We start from the raw sequence: 25,480 nt of genomic DNA, 5'->3' as shown, positions 1-25,480 counted from the left end.
GAGAAAGTTTCGTGAGAAGCAACCACGAGGGTCCGAGAGATTCCCCCTCGCTGGTCGCCGATCGGCTCGGTGTTGTGCCTCGCGTTTTCTCCTGGCTCCTTCGGCAAGGTTGAACGAACCAACAAACAGATCTCGACGACCTCGAGACGCTATTTTTCTCCGGTGAGCGCGGCGAGCTTTGTGATCGCGGTCAGTAGGATCCTCTGGAAGCGACGTGAGGTTGTTTTCTTTATCATCTTGCGTGACAGTAACACTGTACAGGGGATCTACCGAATCGGTAACATATTATGGCTCTTTTGATGCTTGAAGGAATAAAAAGAATTTGCAAAGTTTACGCCGCCTAATATGAATTAATATACTTACTGCAAATTTTTTATTATATCATATATATTTATTAAATTTCTACGGCTCTTCTGATAGTAAAAGAATGTGAATTTTACGACTTTTTGGCCCTTCTTAAGTAACGAGTTGCCGACCCTTGATTTAAGGTACGCGGGCATTGTTTTTATACTATGTATGGCGAGCTTTAAATATGTCTAGATTAATAAACATTTGCGAGGCTCGAGGAGTGGGTGAAATCTCGACAGATCTTGAATATTATATACCTAAGTAGCTTGCTTTTGTGGATTTAAGTCTGTAGATCGGATATATTTGGTGTTTATGCACCACGGCAGCTAAATTGCTTGACCCATTTGGTCTTCGTTTTGACATGGTCCGAGGGACTCTGATGGACGCAGCGATACATGGGCGAGATTTCGTCCAAGTATAATATATAGACCTGTCGACTTCTCCAGTTTTACTTGTTCGCGAAAGCTGTGCACTGCTCGCTGCAGCGTGGACGCTTTTACCGCCAAAACGTTCGCTTGGCTTAATAAACACTGGACAAAGAGGCTGTGTGCAGTCGCAGAGTGCATCTGACAGAGTTGCTCCGCGATGCTTGGTGGTCGCTTTCAGTACTGTTTAGAAAGTTGCAATGCCACACAGTGCTTTATCGCTGAGTGCGCATTATTTCCAAGTGTCTATAGTACGTGTTTGTGTATTTAATGGGAGTGCTCTAGTGAATTGATCTACTCAGTCCGCTCTTCTTTTGATGGTTGCCACTTTTGCTCTTCCCACAACCATTGGAGCTCGTCTGACTTTCGTGGCTCACGTAACTGTTCAACGCTCCGCAGAATTAGAACGCAATGTCTCAGTTTCCACGGGCGAGACTTCTATTAATTGGGAAAACACGGTGAAGCTTGTTCGAGGGGAGTCGAGAGGAGATGCGATTCCATCGCGCTGAGACGCGATGGTGGATCCGGCAGACCTATAAGAGACGCTTCGCAAACTAATGGCGCGCGCCGATCGCGAGTCGTGCGTATAATTGCAAGTTGCGTCGCTCGTATTATGTCATCATCACGTGCTGCCTCGCAGCTGTGAACCACGCGGGGAACAGCTGTATTTTTTCCCGTAATGCACACAGATACCGCGATAGCACTGTTGATCCTCCTTCGTCAAATCGCGTCAAAGTTCTCCCCGGATAAAAATTCGCTGGTGCAGCGTCGGTGATCTCCCCTTGACCTGCATGTATCCGGGGCCGATGTTTATTTCACCCTGGTACAATTGAACAGAAATTCCAGCTTCGAGATTATTCATAAACGTCGTGCGCTGATTCCAGCGATCAACCCTTGCTGCTGCCCTACAGTTACACGGGCGGGAACGCGGCTTAAGGTTCACTTAGAACGATTACGACTCGAAGGTACTGTAATCTTAGGCGCTCGTTTCGCAGGGGACAAAGATGGAGCTAGTTCCTCCACGCTTGCGAGTAGAGTTAATCGAAGGACACCGATCGTGTTAGATGCAGTAGTATCGCAAACAATATCGGAATCGCGTGTCGGGATAAAGAAAGACTTATGCAGCAGCACGTGACGCAAATCAGTGGTAATGCGCTTCTTAAGGAAGGCGATAATTTATCTGATTTATAGTAACCATTGCTCACCATTGTTGATATAATCGACGAAATTGTTATAATTACGAAAAGTAGCACGTTTCAATTTTCTCACGAAGAACAGAACGTTTGCCTTCGTTGTTACGAAGACTAGTACGTTTCGGTTTTCGAAAACTAGCACGTTTGAACGGTTTGCCACGAAAAGTAGCATGCTCCGTTTGGATGGTTACGAAACATCCAGCGCGTCAACGTAAATAGCTTCCGACGCGATTTTTATTTAGTACTAAGTCGGTAATTTATTAAACATTAAAATACCGTACTTAAATTAGGTAGATTCAATTTTTCATGCGGGTTTCCTTTCGGAGATCCGATGGAGTTATTATTTATTAAACAATATTTTCAAAAGTTGGATTCTTCGGTGCAAAATGCACATCGACAATTTAAACTAACCACACGCCGAAACGTGATAGTTTCTACAGTGGAACCAAAAACCTGCTGTTCCTCGTGGCGAAACAGGATAATGCGCTAAGTAGTTTTCGCCGCAAAGTACGAAATGTGCTATTCTTCGTGGATAAGCAGTCAAATATGTTTTATACTTTTCGCGGCGGATGACCAAGCACGCTAATATTCGTCAGACACGATGAGATGTGCTGCTTTTCGTGGCAAACTGAAAAGTGCTGATTTATCGTAAGAAAAACGAAACGTGCTACTTTTCGTAACGCACGTCGTAATGTCCGTTGCATAATGGCCACGTTGCAGTGGTATTATTGGCACGCTTGTCAATTTAAATAACTGCCGAGAGTATATTGTTCTGTACGAAATAGCGAAGTATGGGCTTGGAGTATTAAATTGTAATTGCAGGTGGTAGAGGGACATTGTTATTTTAATTATGAATTCGATCGCAGCACGATTAATGCTGAAACGCTTTTCATGCTTTTACATGATTGTTTAATGTTTGCTCGTTTTAAGACAGTTTCGATGATTAATGCTGAAACGCTTTTCATGTTTTTACACGATTGTTTAATGTTTGCTCGATTTAAGACAGCTTCGATGCGAGATCGAAAGATAACATTTGCCGCGGGTAATTGATGTGTTTGATGATAAATACAATTATTCCGCATTAGTGGCGAAAATCGCGCGACAAATCCACGGTGGGAAAACCTTCGAAACGTTATCAGCGCGTCGAATCTTATCTGCCGGGTAGGATTGCAAAATTCATTTATTAAACATTTGTTATCGGTGATATTATCTTTAGCAACTCGGCGCGCGACGAATCGTATCCTCGCAACTCTGGGGAACCGACAAAAAAGCAATTTCCATTTAACATACCCGATAAAATTATCATCTAATCGTGGAATTTCCATTAATTTCGATGACGCGCTCCGGTTTCGATCGGTGTCCCGGGGATTCAGAAAAAACAGAAATCGAAGTCGCGAAGAGGGTGCGCGTGAGCAACGGTCGATGCTATCCTACACTTTCGCAATTCTATTTCACGTAATGAAATCGCGCAGGTACATATTAAATATTTATACGCCGAATGATTATAGCATTATCATGCTCTGTTGCAGGCGGAGTCACTTTAAATATCGTGGAAACAGGTTGCCTCGCGATGCAAATTATCTGCCAATTATTTATAGCGTCTAAACACGCCACTATTTACGTTGAACTATCGGAATTAAATAAATCTCAGGGAGAATGTCGTTGTTTATCAGATAGCTTTTGTCGCTCTTTGAGCTTTAATCTGTGGAAGTTGATCTTTGATCTTGGTACCCATCTTGGTCTAACTCTATTCTAACTTCGTGACGCGCCAGATGGAATTCCACCGTAACTTCTCGAGAATCCAATCTACTCTAACTCTTCCGAAAACTCGACAGTTCAACTTTCACTCGCTCTAACTTTTACCTTCAGCAGCCCAAAGTGTCCAACCGGGCGACTCCACTGAAATCAAGCAGAACTTTATGAATAGAGGTGTCTGAATTATACTTCGGTGTTGACCAGTTGCTTTCCTTTCGTTACAGGACCCAGCACGTGGGTGACGAAGTTCCCAATGGCGGCAGGTTCCAGGCAGAGCCCGGTGAACATCGAAACCGATCGGGTAGAATCCGACCACGAGGCTCTAAGTAGCAAGCCCCTGCGATGGAAGTATCCGGCCACTGCTTCCCGGAAGCTCGTTAATCCGGGTTATTGCTGGCGCGTGGACACCGATGGCGAGGGCACATGTAAGTGTCCGTGCTCGTTTCCTCTCAATCCTCCATTCGAACAGCAATCAACCACGGCTAACTCGCTTGCTACCAATTGCGACCACTTCCCAGAATCTGTGGAAATTCAGCGTAATCGATATTGTTATTTCGGCCGTGCAGACAAATTCGAGCGAACTTAACGATATCTCTCGATCTCTTAATCAGTAGGAGTTTCATTAAGTTTAGTGAAGATTTAGCCACTTAGCCTCATTCTAAACCACCCTTTCCCCCGTCCTGAATGCTCTATTAGAACTCTAGCTTAATGATATCTCTCGATCTCTTAATCAGCAGGAGTTTCATTAAGTTTAGTGAAGATTTAGCCACTTAGCCTAATTCTAAACCACCCCTTTCCCCCGTCCTGAATGCTCTATTAGAACTCTAGCTTAATGATATCTCTCGATCTCTTAATCAGTAGGAGTTTCATTAAGTTTAGTGAAGATTTAGCCACTTAGCCTAATTCTAAACCACCCTTTCCTTCATCCTGAATGCTCTATTAGAACTCTAGCTTAATGATATCTCTCGATCTCTTAATCAGCAGGAGTTTCATTAAGTTTAGTGAAGATTTAGCCACTCAGCCTAATTCTAAACCACCCTTTCCCTCGTCCTGAATGTTCTATTAGAACTCTAGCTTAATGATATCTCTCGATCTCTTAATCAGCAGGAGTTTCATTAAGTTTAGTGAAGATTTAGCCACTTAGCCTCGTTCTAAACCACCCCTTTCCCCCGTCCTAAATGCAATATTAGAACTCTAGCTTAACGATATCTCTCGATCTCTTAATCAGCAGGAGTTTCATTAAGTTTAGTGAAGATTTAACCACTTAGCCTCGTTCTAAACCACCCCTTTCCCCCGCCCTGCATGCTCTATTAGAACTCTAAAACTCGATACAGGTAGACTTGTTCGAGTCCCGCTGCAAAATTGACGTCCGCGATCACGCAGCGGGCGAAGCGATCGATAATCAATTATACAGTGTCTGTTAACGATCTCGAGCAAGCTCGTTAATGGTTTCGCGGCGGTGCAGAACGGTGGTTTGCACTGGTTGACCAAAGAGGCGAGCTTATGATAGAGTCGCGCTCGTCGGCAGTGAAACAGAGGCCGATCGAATATTACTTAGCACCCGGTGTGCAGGGCGAGGGAGGTTTCGGGGTTAAGAAACGCGACGTGTCGTGTGCGGCAGGTTCGTGCATTTAAATGCGAGACTAAGAACTCGTTCGTTACCTGAAAGTCCGACGCGCATACCCTGGAGGAACGATTGCGATCGGCAGCATTGGAATTGCAGATCGGCCGCGAATGCAAATACGTCCCCGGTCGGATTGGCTGCTCTCTCGACGGTCTCAACCCCCTCAAGATTTCGTGGGAAGAGAGGCCCTTCCGCGTGCAATCACTGTGCCGCTATAAATCATCGATCGTTCGGTTTCAATCGATTTCACCCTGCTCGGAACAACTTTTAGGAAACTCGACGTGTCTATGAAGCTTCCCGAAAAGCTGCTCCCCAGTTCGGACAAATAATAATTGTCTACTATTTGAAAAGCCGTGTGCAATGTCGCTTCACTTTCAACGCGTCAGCTGCCAAGCATCCTGCCCCAAATGTTTGCTCGCGAAAAGCGACGGACTTAATCTCAACCGGTTCGAAGTGGATTTTAGTATTAACCGCGAGCTGAAGCTAATTGGTTGCACGAGCAGGGCACGAAACGCGCCTCTAATCGTCCATTTCCGACGCCGGCGAGAGGCGGCTCGGTTTAACAGGAACTCGCTAGAAACGGGCAGACCTCGAGCTTCGCCGTTGGAAACGCGAGTCTAGTGGCTGTAAAAGTTTCCCCTCGTCGCGACCATTATCAAGCGCCATTTAGAGGATTAGGGGGCCGACGCTGTTATGATCCACGCGACAGTAACGACACCGCGTTAAATCCTAATCTCGAAATAGATTTTACTGTGCTGGTAGCAATTAGTCGCAGCAGCCGTAAACTTTGTTAATTTAGAAGTGGCCATGGATGTTTTTTATCGGCGGGCTGGAGATAGCAGAGATCAGCGGGGGTGCGTAAAACACGGATTATCCGAACGTCATCGAGCGAAGGAGAGCAAACAATTTACGCATATATTATTCCGATTCGCGAGCTCGTTCGGATGTCGTTATCTTATCATTCAGAATTTGTTGCTGCAATGCATATCGCGGTGTTAATGAAATGCTGTAACGGGCGTGATGTAAGACTGTAGCTTCAAGGTGATTAGAGTAAGGATTTAGGCGGTGAAGTAACGTTCGAGGGATTATCCGAAGCAGAGTGTTTAAGGGGTTATTCCTACCTGCGTGGTTTGAAAACTCAAGTATTTTCGGGATTTTTTTTTTTTAAATTTGCAGAAGTTTTTAAATAAACGGTTGCATATTCGACAGTATATATTTTAAAGTTCTTGTAGTTTTTTTGCAATGCGATATGTAAATAAATAATGGAATTATAAGCGATCTTCCCTCAGCGTTTTTTTTTATTACGGTGATCACTGTAGCTTTTACCTGGTTCAACGGAAATAAAGCATTCGACCAAATTTAGTTAGTATATTAGATTATCTTGTCCTTAATCGTGGCTTTTTCGTTTCCGTTGCGTTGTTTTTATTTTACAAATGAAAAATGATGAAACATGAGCGCGATTCTGTAGTGAGAATCGATACTTTTGCTATGAGAAGCCGCTATTTCGTAGCAAATTAATATTTTGGGATAATGAACGATCAAGGACAAGATAATCCAATATACTAACTAAATTCCCGCGAATTCTTTATTTCAGTTGAACTAGGTTAGAATTAGCGTGGTCACCGCAAACTACTGAAAAAAACATCGCTGCCGGGAGATCGCTGATATTTTATTTATTTATTTATATTTTCCATCGAAAAAATTACCACAAGTAGTTTCACATGTACACTTTCGAATGCATACAAGTTTATTTAAAAAAACTCTTCAAGTTTGTTAAAAAAAAAATCCCGAAAATACTTGTGTTTTGAGACCTTGCAGGTAGGCATAACCCCTTAAGAACCCTTGCACCGCGCGTATTCTTCATTACCAATTCACTCAGTGCTACGTTCACCCTCGATTACCACAGAGAACCACGTTTATTCTCGATCATCGGATTATCCAGCGAAGTAACTACGGTTTATAGGGACTGATAGCGCACAGTGGAACACAGTCATCGTCGTAGCAACAGGCACACGTAGCAATGTACGTTTGATCAAGGAGGCCTCTCCTCGAAGGCTTCGACAGCTGTTCCGTGACGCTTAAAAGGTGGCTTTCGCCTTCCAGTGCTCTCGGAACGAGGACGACCGTGCCGTGACGCATTATGCGTGCTCATGTGTGGCAGGAACGAAACCGTTTACGCGACAGAAATAGAGCAGAATTTCAGGGAATCGATGGGACGATAACAAAGCAGCGCGATACCAACCGCTGCCCCATTTTTGATAACGATGACAAATGGTAGGAGATGGCTGACAAATGCCGCTACCTGTCGCAGCCACTTCTCTGCCTTTGGTAAACACTGTTCAGCTGGTCGTTGACACTGCATCGGAAAAGGTCGTGGATCGTTGGTACCGCGATGTTCCATTAAAACGATTGAAAACGTAGCAGGTGCAGGTTTCTTTCATAGTATCCGCAGAGTGCAGGCATTTACGCCTACGGTGCGTTTGGCAGACAAGTGGCGCCCCGTTAGTTTGGGTACCGTCCAGGACCCAGTTCCTGATCACTTAAGAGTAACTACCGCGGGTTTTTAAACGTGTGAAGGGAAGACTTAACCAAATTTAAACGATTTTTTGTTATTTTAGTAAATCTGTGTTTTATCTTTTATTTGGTATTTAAGAAAGTGCGCACACAATAATAATTATTTTATAATTTAACTTTGTAAGTGAAAAAGGCAAAGGCAGCAGTTTCTGATCACCTTCACACGTTTTACTATGAGCTATCAAATTTTGCGTATAAATATCAAAGTACTTCATAGTCATTTAGTAATTTGTTGGAATAAATTTGTATCATAATAAGCTTATTATTTGGTTTATTTTCATAAACTGATCAGGAATTGCGTTCTGATCAGGAACTGGGTCCTTGACGGTATACGTATGTAGGCTTTGGGAAAAAGTAGCCTGGGAGGGTCGGCGTGGGTGGAGTTGGTACCGCGGAGGATCCCCGAAGATCTTGGCTTCGAGTCCCCATCACCCGAGGCTCGGTTCTTCGGCCTATAATTCTTTGTAATGAGCTGAGCGACACTTCGAGGAACAATTAGAAGAAAACGTTTGCCCCTAGCTAATCCTCTGGCAATTTATTTATCTGGAGCCACCACTGTGTTTGTCGATCTTAGCGTACATTGCCTTCTATAAAATCCCTCTGTAATAAATCTCTCCCTCGAACTCCGCCTCGTTTCTTCCTTTGTACTGGCGCACGGATGAACGAGCATTCACCAGGCCCGGAGCCACGTCGCTGATACCATTACCGCCCCACCACTACTGTCATTCACGTAATTCGGCTAATCAAGCGTAGGTATCCTGTAATCCAACGCGATCAAACGGTCTGCTTTCGTCTCGCGTGTCTCCGTGGAAAAAGCCGCGTCGAATTTCAGACGCTATCATCTCTCTGTCATTCGTCTAAATTTAGAGTCCTTTCTCCTTGGACACGTTCGCGTCGATAGGGTGTAGCAGATTAAGGGGACATTCTGCTATCTCGGCCGAAAAATCGATCACTTTTCGGTGATGGTTTTTATAACGAAATAAGCACTTAATGTTTTCGAATTTCACGGGGTATATTCTACCACTTTTGAAATACAAGAAATAATTTTTGTCGTTTGTTTATTTCATTTGTTTACTTAAATATTTCGCAGGGAAGCTGGTGGCTTCAGAATTGCTGGCGGTTCAAATTTCGGACGACTGGATCATCGGAAATAGAAAAAACCAAACATATTTTTAATTTGCAGGAGTATGGCTATCTCGCTAACCACAAATATCTTAAGATTTTTTAATATTTCCCCACATTTTATATCTATTAAACAGAAAAGAAACACCCTTTTTCGGTACTTTCGACTTTGATCACCTCTCATTTTAATAATTTCTGTTGAAAATTGTTCTTTCGTGGAAAGCGAGATAACCATACTCCTGCGAATTAGAAATATGTTTGGTTTTTTTATTTCCGATGATCCAGTCGTCCGAAATTTCAACCGCCAGCAATTCTGAAGCCGCCAACTTCACTGCGAAATATTTACGTAAACAAATGAAATAGACAAACGACAAAGATTTTTTCTTGTATTTCAAGAGTGGTAGAATATACCCCCAGAAATTCGAAAACGTTAAGTGTTTATTTCGTTATAAAAACCATCACCGAAAAGTGGCAGATTTTTCGGCCGAGATAGTAGAATGTCCCGTTAAAGGTGGATGATGTAAGAACGATATGATAATGACGGAAAACCCCAGCCAGCTTGACCAAATAAGTGAATTTCAATGTCGAGTACTTGCAGGGACTTGAGAGTGGTCGTTGAGATCTCTGTTGATATCGAGCACTTATGTCCCTAAATGGAATCGCAATGTTTGCTTGCAGTTTTGAGTGGTGGCCCCCTGATGGACGACGTTTACAAGCTCGAGCAGTACCATTGCCATTGGGGTTGCAGCGATTCTAGAGGGTCCGAGCACACCGTGGATGGACAGGCGTTCGCGGGAGAGGTGTGTATGCTGACTAACAACTACTCTTAACCCTTCGTGGTCCCACGGGGTGTACCGCACCCCAAGAGCAATTTTCGAGTTGAAATGTCGCGCCTCTACGCTTTCCAAAGGGAAGAATTTTTCTGCGAAAAATTTATCGCAAAAATATAAAAAAATAAAAAGAAAATTAAAAAATCAGGTTTTTCCGACAACCGTGAAAAATCGCTCATTTTCAACTACAAATTTTATCATATAAAAATTTACATTTCTAGAAAATGACTATTAGACCACGACTGTATAAGTATTACGAACGTGCGATTATCACTGAAAAGTTAAAAGATTTAAAAATACGAAAATGGTGATTGAAAAAGTGAACCCCGTGTGACCAATTTGTGATTTTAAAAATGTGTGCCCACGAAGGGTTAAACCCAGGACAGTAGATCTCACTTCGTTCGACCGTGATTAGCCCGCTCGTTTATCTTGGAACATTAACTCTAGAAGCAATGATAAAACTTAAGCCAGCCATAAACTTAATCGAGGCAAAGTACTCGGTCCCCATCTTCCGCGACTAACCAGGCTTCGCCCCAGCTGCTGGTCCCTTAGAAAAGCGTTTGCTTTGTACGCGAAGCTCGATCCCTCCGAGGAAACGCGTCCGCTATAGCGAGGTTCGCGCGGAACTATAGCGCCGAGAGTTCTGCAAGCTGTTGGAACGCCAAGAGCGCGCTGTTAAACGACTTTAAGAGGACACACTTGGGATATACGGTCAGCCGGGGTTCTCTGACATTCGTAGCCTGCGTCGACTGGCAGTGGATCGTTAATAATCATTCACTCTCGCGGAGCATGATTCGCGTCACGATCCATCCGTATTAACTTACGGCTGCTTCGACCTTGCTCGAACGCGCGCACTCCGCTGTCCGTGACTTCGAGAGTGACCAGGCCATCGGAAGATGAATGGTTTCCTATCGGAGGCTCTGGAAACCTGATCATCTTTCCCGAGACCGGGGGCACTTACTTACTTAACATGCCTGTAGAATCATAATCCTTCCTCCAAGCATGCAGTGACATTATTTTATGCTAATCAGCATTAACAATTAATTATTAACTCTTACTTTTGTCATTTTCCAACTACACGCATACGATGTTAGTTCTAACTTTTGATTATGTTATTTGGTCGTATACGCTTACTTTTTTGTACTCTATTGTGTTAGTTTTAGTTTTAAGTAGCTTTAAATGGTAAGGTTAATAACAGCTGACAGCTGCACCTCGCCTTTTGCACTCCTCTAGTGTTACATGTGCTATTCAAATCTAACTATTCTTTTTCATTTTCCTCTTTCTCTTTCTCGCTTTTTTTTATATGTTTTCTATTGTAAAGTCTACTGTGCAGTAAAGAATTATTATTAATTATTATTATAACCAACGTGGACGATAAACTTTGGTAGTTCGAGTAGAAATCCTCCTCTGGAGATTACTGATTTAAACAATTCTATATTTAATCTACACAGGAGACAATCGAAGCTGTACATTTTTCTTAAAATTAGTCTCCCAGGCGCGCTAATGTATTTTTGCATGCTTCGGACGTTTAAAGGACGCAGAACACGAAGGAAAACGATTACGATAATTGCCGTTCCCATTCAGGCGAGCATTCGTATGGAAATCGTAATCGAATTACGTAAGAGCTAGCCGAAGCATTCGCTCCCATCGCCATTGTCCTCGAGTCGCTCCCGAAGCAGCGTCTTCAAACACTTTCTAGGGCAAGGAACTTGCCCGGCAAACGTGCCTCGTCTTCCAGCTAGCTAAGGAAAAAAAAATAAGCGACGCATCGACTGACAAGCTGTGCTCGCATTCGAATTCATCGAGGAGTCGTTCGCCGGTGCTCCCTGCATTCAATTGCGACGCACGTTTGCCGATGCGCTTGCACCGCGTGCACAAGCACCCGAGAAAATGCACTTCTTTCTGAGCGTGCAAGAAACGCGCGGCTTTCGCGGAAAACTTGGAACAACGGCTTTACGATAGGCGTTGGGCGTGGTGCTCGGACGCGATAAGGTGGCAGAAATCGGGATCGAAATGGATTAATTTTTCCTGCGGTGGAAAGCATTTACTTCCAGTTAATATAATAGTTTTTGGGGATAGTAATTTTAAATTTGTGGCGATTGTTGCAAAAACGGAAACTGAGTTTCGCGTAAGTAAACCGAATATTTCGAGATTTGCGCCATTTAGAATTTTGCTACAACGGCCAAGAACTCCTAAAGCTGAAGAACTCCTAAAATATCATTCTTACTTTTAATCTACGTAACTACTTAGTGACTGTTTTTGCATTCTTCGTAGGTTTCACCACGTCACGTTCTTTTACAATAGTTGGACGAACGAAAGTTTGCAAAAAGAAATTCCATTAGTGTGGATAATGTTACTGACAATTATATCTAGTTATTTAGCTTCAATTTCCAGTTCATGTTAATACAATGTGTGGTTCATAAGTTATGAAGAATATCGCTACCCCGAGTCTGACTCGGGGTGGTCCATTCCACTTTGCTTACCCCGACTCGGGTTAAGGGGTTGTACCTAGTCAGGCGGCCGAAAAGAGGCGAATGTTTGTGAATTTTTTTTGAAGAAGCAGAAGCATATATTCTTACAGAACTTCTTGCATTTAAGAGAGTAAACTTTAAAGAACGTTTGGTAATTTTTTCGTAGAAAAATATTTACGTTTATAATAAAATAACAATCCACATCCAAGAAGCCTTTTTAAAAATTTAATTTTGCGGTGAGCACTGTCATTCGAAGCCAGATTATCTAAAATCAAAATACAAAAAAGATTTCGTTAACATATTAATGCATCCTCAGTTTGGCGGAGGGGATTTTCCGAAATATTAATTTAAAACAAAATGGCGACTATTTAAAGTTGAAATCCTGATTTTTTCGTGCAAAAATCGCGCGACAAAAATCAGGTGTTCAACGTAAATACTTTTCTACGAAAAAATTACCCAATGTTCTTTAAACGTTGCTCTTTTAAGCGCAAAAAGTTTTGTGAAAATATACGCTTTCGCTTCTTAAAAAAAAATTCACAAACATTCGCCTCTTTGCGGCCGCCTGACTAGGTGTAACCCTTTAATCCGCAAGCCGGTTAAGCATCCATGGCGACTCGAAAATAGGGAACTTCAAATTTCTATCTTATCTTACGTGTATTTGAATGGGTACTGCGACGGAAGCTTAGCGCAGCGGTCACATGCCGTTGCTGCACAAATATTTTACGTCACCTTATCACGGGATGCGCCACTTTCGACCTACACGATTATCTACCTGTTAATCAACAGTTTGCTCTGTCAGTGACGCTCTGGAACGCGAGCTTAACCAGCGAGAACCACGCGGGAATTTATCTCGCTGGTGTTTGAGCAGCTCGCTGGCACAATACGAGGCTCGTTGGTATACGCGCGCTCCACCGATGTTTCCCGAGGTGTTCTAATAATTACACACCTGGACGGTTTAATGATCCACGGAGGCGCGGACAATAAGCTTTCTTCTCGATCGCATGACTCCTTTAATGATCGCCGGGGTGTAGTTTCCCTATCATTAGCGTTCGTTAAGTCTGGACGGTAATCGCGGTGACGCAAGCGACAGCAGGAAGGATTTCGAGAAGTCCGGGGCTTTGATCGCTGAGAAAATTCCGAGAGCCAGATCGTCAGGGAATTGTGTACCGTCGGAGTCATGTTTCCTGTTTATCGTGCGCAAAAATAGGTGGCTGTAGGTAATTTCGTTGCTTGTTCTGTTGCAGCTGCATCTGGTGCACTGGAACACCAGCAAGTACAACACCTTCGCTGAAGCCGCGAAAGCATCCGATGGCCTCGCTGTTCTCGGTGTCTTTCTGAAGGTCGGTAATCATTTATCCATTACACCGTTTCCAGGAACTCGGATTTTCCTTCCTGCTTCATTCGGTTTCGCGTTAACCGCTCATTGGATCGAGTTTCCCTTTGCATCGGGAGCGAAGCGGATTCAAAGCGCGAGTCACCGTTCCTGGCGGACGATAATTGACCGATAACGGTGTCGCTGATGATGTGGGACACCCATAACGCGATCGGAGCTAATTGAACGCTTAGAATTTTCATGAAAGCTAACGTTACGATCAGGCAGACGTGTAATTAACTTATTAATGTAACGGCGGAGCTCCGTCGCGGCTAGTTGAACGCGTTACCTCTGGGCACTCTGATTTTGATACTCTTTTTTTTTATAGAATCAAGAATTGCTTGTACTCGTCGACTAGCGGGACTTCCAATTTCCAGTTCACAGAAGTACAGTTGATTGGTATTGATTCGTGATTTCCTTCGCGTGTCCTCTTCCATCGCGATAGCTTTAAGCCTTCAGCGGCTTTTAGAGTTTGGTAAATTCGTTTACGCGCTGTTTATGCCTCTTGTACGGATGCACCGTACCGATCGGCACATATTTATAGCCGCCCAAGTTTTTTTTACATAAGCTGCTAAGCTCCGTAAGCAGAATCCGTAACAGTGACGCTGCTCTCCATCATCAGTCGATGGCGTTTCTTACGTAAGCGTCGAGCGTGCATTATCCAACTCGTCCGAAGGCGCAGTGAAATTCTCTTTTTGCCGCTTTGATACCGCGAGGCCGCGAGGACGAGCGAAGATTGCGCACGCAATTCTCAAACGCTCGCTGCCTACCGATGATCCGCTACGGCGACTGCCTTCCCTTCGCCAAACTCCCGCGAGTCCGAGCCGGGCAAACGGAGCGCTTCGGAAGCTTCGATTGCAAAGTAAATCTGAGAAGCGTAGAATCGCGGAGAAGTAAATGCAAAAGCGCCAAGAGCAAGGAGGAACGGCAGGTAAGACTGTGCTGGACAGCGTTGCAAAGAATTGCGCGAAGTAGTTTCGCGTTAATTGCTTCCGTTTCGCGCGATCCACGCCTCGTGAGCATTCAGAGGTCGGCTCGAATCGAATCGGAGATCACAGACAGCGCCGCTTCGTTCGGCGGCAGCAGAATCTCAGCGCCTCCCGTTCAGGAAACTCGCAAGCGAGTAGTCCGGTAGGGATTTTCAATGAAATCGAGCGACTCGATTGCGTAACCGCGGCCAGGCTTTTCCGAGCTCATTAAACTCGTTTTGAGCGCGTCGAGGCCGCACGAGACGAGAGCAAACGCATGCCACGCGTTGCAGTCTCCGCGGGGCAGCGCGATGCCGTGCAATTCGAGAAATATTATTGCGCAATCGATCGATTCCATTCTGCCGTTCCAGCGAGCATTTTCATTGAGTCCATAGCAATCAGGAGACTACTTGCGTCGCAAACGTCGCACGAACTCCGGTCACAACTGTTGCATTATGCACCGGAACGTCATGATGCCGGTTTGGTGCACGGAAGACGCGGTGTCGCGCAGTGCTGCGCGAGCAAAGTTCGTCATAATCACAGGAGCGCGTAGTAATACGTTTTATAATAATAATAATAATAATAATAATAATAATAATAATAATAATAACAATATGTCTTTATTACATTACCGAAGATATAAAGAGAAGTATTGGACGCAACTCAGCAATTTGCTGCTTTTAAGTCTAACCCAATGACGCATGACAAAGTACAAGAATAATAGAGAGAGAACATAAATGCATAAGAGTTAAAAAAAAATATATATAACTGACGAAAAAAACTTTTTTCAAAATTTTGTTAAAGGAAGTTTGTAGCGCTTATTGCACCATTAAACTTTTGTCTACGACATGTTTTTCTATCTGTTGTACTTTCAGAGTTATACGCGTAAAAGTGGAAGTGCCAATTTGACTTCGAGGTTAATTTTCACCCCCTTAAAGGGCGACAGGGCCCAAACGAAAGACACCGTTCTTCTTCTTTTAAATCACTCTAAAAACCCACAAAGTTGCGTTCCAATCGGTGAGTCCGGGCTCGCGGTGTTCCCTTGTTAGTGAAGAAAAATAGCTGTTACTAGAACCGACGGATAGCACGGTGCGTAATACTTTTCATTCCCCCTCGAAGCACGTGGCAGTAAGTTTTATCCGCTGATTTGAGAGGGTGCCGCTGCGTCCCTTCGCCATCAAGCATCTCGCGTTTCGATTAGAAATGCCGCGACTGAGAACGAAGCGTCGCGACCAGCACTTGCTGCATCAACAACCCCGACAAATTATAATCTGTACCCGCTCCCTTTGAATGATGAGCCATCGGGCGATCGTTAGATAACGCGCGGTCATTAATACCAGTCGCGCGGAACATTCGACCGACCGCAATTCCGCGGGCTCTCTTGCACAAGCCTCTCCGCGCCAGCTTTCCTCCTCTCGTCTCTCACGATCAAGACAACCATCGTCTTTCCAACGTCCGTAGAGGCCGGGCCCCTCCACCTCCGCGGCTGTAAAAGCCTCGAAGGCGCGCGACATTGCCTCTGCCAATTGCCGATAAGCGGTCTTGGAATTTCAATTATTACTTTGCAACCGTGCTTTCCGCGTAATGTTCACCTTTTCCCGGTGTCACGCGATCCTGGACATTCAGCCGGCGCGCACTTAGCCTTTTCATTCATCCAGCTCGCTCGAAGCAACACGGTTGCGACCTTTCCCCGAGCACTCGTCGCGGGTGTTTGAAAGCTAGCCAGGGATCTCGTTTAGTATAGAAGCCGCTGCGTGATTTCGGTTTCAGGTGGGCAAGACCCACGTCGAAATGGACAAGATCGCGCGCCTATTGCCCTACGTGTCGCACAAGGACGAAGTCGTGGAGATCGCCGAGCCTATCGACCCTGCCAAGCTTCTTCCCGGTAAGTACTTCGAACGGCTCTGTTTTCCCTCTGTCCTTTCACGATTTCATTGGGTATTCTCTGTGTAACCGCGTCACCTTTTGAACGTCATCGAATTACGTATGGCAGTGGCCGAAGAAGTTGCTTCGCTTTGTAACCGCTTGGAAAACATCGTTAACTTTTCATCGAGTGGTTGGATCGTGATCGTCGGACTCTCAGAAGCAATGGGCATCATTCGTGTCACGCGACAGCTGGTTCAAGAGAATAGGGAATTAGAGGGAATTTTTTAAGCGTTACGCGAGAGGTTTGCTTGCTGCTTTGTGGCGTTCTCGCTGGCACGAGGATAGATTAGACCCGTGTGATCTTTAATACATCAGAGAGCGTGTCATTTTCCATTTAAGGTGCTTCCCCCGAGATCGGTACCGCTCCAATTCGTGCAAAGGTCGCGGGGATAAATGGCCAGTCACGTGTTCCATTTAAATATGAAATTTCTCGCGCATTACGCTGATGAAGTTACATAATTGTCTCCACCTACTGTCGGCGAGCCCAGCGTTAATAAATTAGCATTCGGTTATAAACGCCAGTGGTAAAAACGCGTGTCAGTCCATCACGCGATTACGCTTTCTACGCGCTCTTCTGCTTCTCGTAATTTATGGAGCGGCTTGATCGCCGGGAAAACGCCGGGGATAGTTTCCCCGATGGAATTTCGTTTCAATCGAGGCCCCGCGTCTCTCTGCATAATTCAACGTGGCTTTTTCGTTCTCTCGGCCGGTTCACTCAGACGACTGTGGCTACTGGACGTACTTGGGCTCCCTCACCACGCCGCCCTGCAACGAGAGCGTCACTTGGATCCTCTTCAAGAAGTACATCGAGGTGTCGCATCACCAGCTCAACATCTTCCGCAACCTGCGGAAGTTCCCGCGCGGAGAAGAGTGTCCTTGCCACGAGAATCACGGAGCGGTAACTAGATTCTGCTGTTCCTATCGCAACGGGCGTCCAACCCTTTGGCTCGCCGCATTGAACGAAGAGAAATTGTCTTGGGCCGCGTATCAGTATAGTACAATACAGTTAATAAGCAACGAAACTTCCTTTATCTTTTTTATATTTTTTTTCATTGAGACATTTAAAAAAGGAAGGCAACATAAATACATAACTAAGCAGTTTACCGGTGGGATATTTGACCTTGTTTTTGTGAAACTAATTTTACGATCTTGCGGAGCCGCATTATTAGCTGTCCAGGGCCGTGGGCTGGACACGCCTGTTCTATGTCCGAGTAGAAGAGAGAAGCAACTTGTTTAATGGAGAAGTGGAAGCGGCAACTCTACCCTTGTCACTCCAATTTTTTTTCTTCGATCCAATTATGGTCGTCTAACTGAATAATTTGGAATTACATCAAACCACCGTAAATCGCTCAGTTTAATCAGCTTAATCTCCAATTTCCTTCTTTACCTGAACGCAGCAACGTTTGTAATTCACTCGAGCAAGAACTTTAAATCGTCTGCACCCCCCCCCCTCGAACTTAACACCGCCACCCAGTCTTATCAAACTTCGCTGAATATACAACGCCTCCTGGCAGCAATCGATTAAGGCGGAACGAAACTACGATCGGAACACCTTCTCGTCGGCTCGATTAATATCCATCCAGGTCGCCAGACGAGTTGCATAAAACACGAGCTCCCTTATTCGCCCTCTCCTCCTTCCTTCTTCCCCTACCTTCTCTCCTACCACCCTGAGATTTTTTTTTCCCCTCCTGAATATTCTTAGCCCGGCGTGCAGGGACGAATGAATTTCAGATCGGCGGAATCACGGCCCCGTTTTCCTAATTCCGGCCGCCTCTCTTCTGGTTGCAGGTAATCAACAACTTCCGTCCGCCGTTGCCGCTCGGGAATCGCGTGCTGCGCGAGTGCGGCAGCTTCTGAGGTTGTTTCGTTCCGATACGGGTTGGAACCAGTCGATGTCGGGCGAAGAACGACAGGAAGGAACCGGCCCCTAACCGATCCCTGCTCACGGCTGGCCAGGGGAGAGCCACGACGATTCCATGCAGTCCTGCGTCGACGGACCGTGTCGATGTTCAGCCCTCGTTCTGTACCGTGGAGCTTTCCCGTTGATCACGAACTGCCTTATCAAGAAACGCCGCTTGGGCAGACGGGTCCGGTACGATCTCTGGGGAAGAAGAAATGCGAGCGGAGTGTGGCAGCGACTAGGGCGACGAAAACGAGGTGTATAGATTTGAAAGTAATTCCGCAGCCCTTGTGGCTGGAATTTGGACGAATGGGGGAACGTAGCGGGTGGCCATTGGGGATACGATAACTCGAGGCGATGCGTTTTTAAAAATTGCTGGCTCCATGGAAGCTTCCTACTAACTTCTTTATTTAAGGACGTCGAAGAGGCTGAACCGTTGATAATCGGGAGGCGTAAGCTTAGTGATAGGAAGCAAGTCAGAGATTCTCTGGTGGAGCAACTGGAAAGCACTATACCACAGAGCGTTTTATGAACATAGTCACGTAGAGACCGTGCATGAGTGTGCTTTTGGGTCGTTGGATTTTATAAGGGCAGTAGACGCCGTGGTTGTTTCGCGGCAGTGGCAACGACCCGACCGAGGCAGCGGGCATTTTACTTCGATTCCAAGTGCAATTAAACGTAGTTCAGACGAGATTTCGCTTACAATTAACCATAGGAGTAGAGACTAGATTAGTTCGGAGACTTCTGCGACTGCTTGCTAATGGATCAAAACGAGAACGTGCCTATGCGTATATACATATATATATATACACACACATACCTATACTCATATACATAACACCGAAATAGGAAGAAACTTGAATTACTACGATGTAGTCAGATTTCATTGTAATGCGACGTTGTAGCAGGGTGCGGAGAATTTCTGTGCGAAAGGAGATGATAGTTTATATGTTTCTTCCACACTAACGGATCCGTCCACTGTTGGCAGACCCCCAAAGGCTCTAACACGCCTTCCAGCGAGGAACAAACTCATGTATAAACATATATCATATACGTATATATATATACATATACACTTACATATAGACGTACTGTCCAGAATAGGTGTTCACAGTGATGTGCTGTTTGCGAAGCTTTGCCTGGCTGTCGGATGGCGAGGGTTAACTGGAATATTGGTAGGGCGAGGTGAAATACACTCGAGCATTGTGCTTGATTAGCTGCAGCAGAATGTTAATAAGAATAATAGCATGGATAATTCACCCTACCAGTTCAGAGATATTATTCAGGAAAACACAGAAGTTCTCCTTCTACGGAATTTTTTTTCTTCTAAATTTAAGAGAAACGTCGCAGCAGAAGCCTGACCGGGGCAAGCGTGTATAATAATATGCTGCTTTTAGCACCCACGCAGCACCAGCGAGGCTTCTTGCCGACAGGCGTGATTTTTACAGTAAACGACATACGGAATTGCTAATCCGACACGTCGCGGTCAAAGAGTCACCGACAGACTGTACGTCAGATTGCGCCTCTCTGTGCCTTTTAACCAACCGCGTGAAGTAACAATTGTATAATATTCTATCGTGTTAACATATTCGTTGCTGGGATCGCCGGTGTATATTACCGGGAAGTTTCCAGGCACGAATATGAATTGAATTACCGTTGCATATTGCAATTTCGTTTAACCGGATGCCTTGTTGTAATTTATTTTAATCGGAATTGGACGGCGGAAGAGACGGGGAATGTAAATGGCGGCGCGAGGGTGTGCTGGAAACGCTTGATACGATCTGTACGGCTGTAAAAGAAGCTGGGACGAGCTATTTACATGTTATTTGACCCGGTTCTGATTGGAGTACAGTCGCGTGACCGTCGCTCAGACTATAAAGAGCCTTCATTGTACCAGAATAGCGGGTGTCAGCTTTTAATATGCTAGTTTAACGCGTGCTGAAAGCTCCCACTCTCCCGCCCGCCCTCTCCCCTCTGAAACATGTATTTTACAGTTACTTGACTTTTACCTCTTACCGCTGTAGAGTGAACAAAGCCATGTTTTGGATGCATTCGTTGACTAGTAACGGCGACTTTCCGGGTTTCCTGTATTTATTCCTTGAACATGCGAAAAGTAATCTGTATTTGTATTTCGTAGCATCGACTGTGATACAAAAAGAAACGATGAAAATGGAAATAAAAGACCGTGGGACCCCTCACGGTGATACGTTTAATTGGCCCCACCATGACCTTTTAAAAACCCCTAGGTAATATATTAAGAGACTGTGAAATTGTCTGGAAATTTTATATTTGTCACGCTGAAGGATCTTTCGATTGCGAAGCAGTGTGGAAGAATTTAGCGTGACTAAGTAGTCGGTGCATTCTACGCAGCCAGTATGTAACTTTGTATATTTAGCATCAGCCATTCAAGTGTGTCTGGTTTCTACCGTTAATTCAATCAGTCGGGAGTTCTCTTGAAAACCGGTCAGAGTGGACGATGCACTCTGGAGATACCTGATTGTATCATTACCCGAGACTCGGTAGCAGTATTTCTCGATCTGCTGAAAAGTTTATAGATAGTGGGAACTTATAAGTATTTATCGTTCCATGGGAAATAACATCATTAGAAATGATTGTTCTTTATAGAACTTTATCTTATGTTCTTCTCATGAGAGAATTGTTTCGAGATTTATTCGTCGTAGGTACGTGTATTATGCAGTTCTTGTGTTCATTAATTTTGGGGCAATTATAACGTTTCGTAATGAATGAAAGATATGTATATGAATCTTAAAAGCTATTATTTGAAATCGATTTATTGGTAGTTTAGAGTTGGATTAGTGTAATATAGTCAGGGATAACATATTTTAGGGAATTTCTTCTTGTATTTTATTATATTGTAGCTCATTTTACTTATAGCGAATTCGGCAGGCACGCACTGGCACTGCACTGGTGCCAGAAATTATCATACATGACTTTGATCGATTGTTTCTGATACATATGAAGATACATAGTTTTATAAGAACTAACTAATCAAAATCATGTATGATAATTTCTGGCACCAGTGCAGTGCCAGTGCGTGCCTGCCGAATTCGCTATTAATATCGGGTAATAACGTTTCTAAATCATTGGTTTTGAACGCTTTTTTAATATTTGAATGTTTCGTGACCACAAAGGCCGAAGCCATCTAGCGGCGGGACCTATGAACGAAATTGCCCGTTGAAATATGTAAATAGCTTATTTATTGATTTATTTGTTTACTTAACGACTCCTAGGCACCTAATTCACTCTATAATAAAACATATCGTGACGAGACTCGCAACAGTACGTACTGTTACGTTACCAGATTTTAATGCAACTGGCGTATTGGTTGACAATCCAATATGGAGGATCTTGGGAAGGGCACGTTATTGGTTAATCTGGAAGGCTGCGCGAGAGCACACCTTATGTCCTTACATCATGGGTCTCGTCAAGGTCTATATCATCTCATTAGGCACAATGTCGTGCAAGAATATTGTTCATTTATTGCTTTTTAAGGCCCCAGATAGCACACGTCTTGAAAGTCTGAAAGATGTCTTAAAGACCGCTTACAGATGACGTGTGCTATCTGGGGTTCTGTTAACATGTTTTCAATCCATGGACACAGAAATTGCGAGCGTCGCGTAGCGATAAAAGATATGAACTAAAATGGGGGTTGAAACACGCCCAAGGGCGGTATTCTCAGTCGCTACTTATTCTTAAGGGGGTAGACACGTCACGTGACCTGGCCGATTCGGCAGGTCGGTATTACAGCATTTTTTACTGCACAGAAATGGTAATACCGATAGATCGACGATTACCCGGTGAACGCGAGAGGGAGCTGTTTGCTATTTCTGTATTCTATTCTGAATAAGGAAATAAATTCTCAGCTGTTCCGTTATACTTATAAAAATTTTCGCCAGATTTTGGCCAATATATCAGGAGAACATGAAGTGGAAAGAGGTATACTAATTTTCAGAACAGTCACTGTCTCGAAACATCTGCGCCACTTCTCGCTCTTTGATTTGCTCTCCGGAGACGTTACTTTGTGCCATCTCTTTCGACGGCATGTTCTCCTGTTACAAAGCCCAATTTTGTGCATTCTGAAAATTTTCGCCAGATTTTGGCCAATATATCAGGAGAACATGAAGCGAAGAGAGGTATTCTGAATTTCAGCTTCGAAGGCATCCTCGATTCTCTCTCCGAAGACGTTACTTAGTGCCACCTCTTTCGACATCATGTTCTCCTAGTACAAAGCCCAATTTTGTGCATTCTGAAAATTTTCGCCAGATTTTGGCCCAGGTATCAGGAGAATATGAAGCGAAGAGAGGTATTCTGAATTTCAGCTTCGAAGGCATCCTCGATTCTCTCTCCGAAGACGTTACTTAGTGCCACCTCTTTCGACATCATGTTCTCCTGTTACAAAGCCCAATTTTGTGCATTCTGAAAATTTTTGCCAGATTTTGGCCCAGGTATCAGGAGAACATGAAGCGAAGAGAGGTATTCTGAATTTCAGCTTCGAAGGCATCCTCGATTCTCTCTCCGAAAACGTTACTTAGTGCCACCTCTTTCGACATCATGTTCTCCTGTTACAAAGCCCAATTTTGTGCATTCTGAAAATTTTTGCCAGATTTTGGCCCAGGTATCAGGAGAACATGAAGCGAAGAGAGGTATACTAAAGGGTATAGCCGGTTAAGATGGTCAAATGTGCCCTTGAACCGAATTCGACTCACGATGAATCATTCGAAAGCTTATTAAAAAAGAAACGTTTGTGGCAATTTTCAACTTCGTATCTCCACCCGGAGGGTAGTAAAGGGCAAAAATAGGAAATCAGGTTTTTGCCGAATTTCTCCTATACTAGGGGATGAAAAATTTTGAAAAAAATCAGAGGCATTTATGTTATCGGGGCAAATATTAGAGAATTGTTTCAGATTTTTAAATTGAAAAACCAAGCTGTGAAAAATAAAAAACTACGAAAAAATCGGTTTTTAATTTTTTTTAACTGCGGCGCAACTAATTGAAAAATCTGAAAAAAATTCAGGACAATAGTAACAATCATACGTACTTACAGTAAAAATATAATTATAGTGCCAAGCCTGCTTCGATACACAATCGGCATTTTTCAGCATTTTTTCGTAGTTTTTTATTTCTCACAGCTTGGTTTTTCAATTTAAAAATCTGAAACAATTCTCTAATATGTGCCTTGATAACATAAATGCCTCTGATTTTTTTCAAAATTTTTCATCCCCTAGTATAGGAGAAATTCGACAAAAACTTGATTTCCTATTTTTGCCCTGTACTACCCTCCGGGTGGAGATACGAGGTTGAAAATTGCCACAAATGTTTCTTTTTTAATAAGCTTTCGAATGATTCATCGTGAGTCGAATTCGGTTCAAGGGCACATTTGACCATCTTAACCGGCTATACCCTTTAGTATACCTCTTTCCACTTCATGTTCTCCTGATACCTGGGCCAAAATCTGGCAAATTTTTCAGAATGCACAAAATTGGGCTTTGTAACAGGAGAACATGATGTCGAAAGAGGTGGCACTAAGTAACGTTTTCGGAGAGAGAATCGAGGATGCCTTCGAAGCTGAAATTCAGAATACCTCTCTTCGCTTCATGTTCTCCTGATACCTGGGCCAAAATCTGGCGAAAATTTTCAGAATTCGAAATCACTCATTGTTTTGGAGGTAAAGAATAATAGAAATCATATATTTTATCCTATACAGATTAGTTGCTTCGACTCTACACGTGGCGTACTCTTATAAATCGTTGTTGCTAGTTCGTATCTTTTTTACGTTATGGCCAACCTCATATATCTAGATGGCAAACCTGACTCGGGGGTGACTATGCACGTCGCTAGGCTGGGCGCCACATGATCGCTCTGGGGGACTGAAGGCCCGCGAACCAATCAGCGAGAAGAACAGCGACACCGCGCTGGTGTCGCGCGTTATACAGGCTCAAGAAAATGGTAGTTTTAGATTCGAGATATGGGATTCCCTATGTCCTACGTATTTCCGTTATTCTTCTTTTGTCGAAACAAATGAGACTGTATAAGTGTTATCGAAATAAAGACATTTTATATCGTTATCTGGAGTATTTCTTTTGTGGACCTACCTCGGTAATACAGAATCCAGCAGGAAAGTATTCCAGGGATCCCTGCTTTGAAACAAATTGAAAAGCGGGACCAAAATCACGATGTCAGACGAAGAATTTGTTCACATTCATTACACAGAACAAACAGAATCCAGCGATGAAGAACTTCACGAAAGAACTTCACCTAAAAAAAGAACGGCGTCCAGACAACAAGAAAAAGAACACCAATCGCCACGTGCTGGACCACCGCTAAAACAACCCACGGATCAAGCCATTCCCAAATCAATTCAGGAATCCTGTGAAAGACAAGAGCTGTTGCTCAATAAAACTCTGGAGGAATTGACACATCAACGATTTAAAATGAACGCACTGGCATTGAAGGTAACAGCTCTTCAACAAGAACACATGAAAAAAGACACCCAAACAGACAGCACATATCAACCAGAGCTAGATAAGAAGACAGCAGGAGCAACACCAGGAACAATAGAAAAGCAGGTATTAGCCTGAAGAACGCTAAGAACTTCCAGATGCAGTGTACAAATCTGACCAAATTTCTCCATCTATGTAGCCAAACTTGAGAAACATGGATATGCGTACCTGAGTCATTTATGGTCCCAGAGTTCGGAGGGCTGTCGATGCCTGAGTTGCCAGTTGATTCAAGTTCTAGAATTGTCAATAAAACTCTCAGAGTTAATAAGTTACTTATAGAGGCCATCTGTAGTTTAGACACCAACCCATAATGATGAGGACTTCCCTTCCGATTGACAACATGGCGACTAGACCACCCTTTAGTTAGTTGTCTTTGCATTTTTAAAAAAAAAAAGACTGAAGAGTGGCACACAAAATTGGAAATTCATTACATAGCGATAGGTACGTTCAA

The 25,480-nt window shown here is 43.9% G+C and overlaps 1 protein-coding gene across 2 annotated transcripts in view; it reads left to right on the top strand.

Moving 5' to 3' along the window:
• Cah1 (carbonic anhydrase 1) overlaps positions 1-20,721 on the top strand; it is a 29,743-nt gene extending 9,022 nt beyond the window's left edge. For both annotated transcript variants that reach the window (XM_076811448.1, XM_076811449.1), the window contains 6 exons: positions 3,946-4,146; positions 9,720-9,841; positions 13,587-13,682; positions 16,453-16,567; positions 17,328-17,506; positions 18,397-20,721. In XM_076811448.1, the coding sequence (XP_076667563.1) occupies positions 3,946-4,146; positions 9,720-9,841; positions 13,587-13,682; positions 16,453-16,567; positions 17,328-17,506; positions 18,397-18,465 (782 nt within the window). In that variant the 3' untranslated portion in view covers positions 18,466-20,721. The remainder of the gene's footprint in view (positions 1-3,945; positions 4,147-9,719; positions 9,842-13,586; positions 13,683-16,452; positions 16,568-17,327; positions 17,507-18,396) is intronic.
• The last annotated feature ends 4,759 nt before the right edge of the window (positions 20,722-25,480 follow it).

Source organism: Andrena cerasifolii, chromosome 4, assembly GCF_050908995.1.
Source record: "Andrena cerasifolii isolate SP2316 chromosome 4, iyAndCera1_principal, whole genome shotgun sequence".
NCBI lineage: Eukaryota > Metazoa > Arthropoda > Insecta > Hymenoptera > Andrenidae > Andrena > Andrena cerasifolii.
This window is presented reverse-complemented; position numbering and strand designations above follow the sequence as displayed.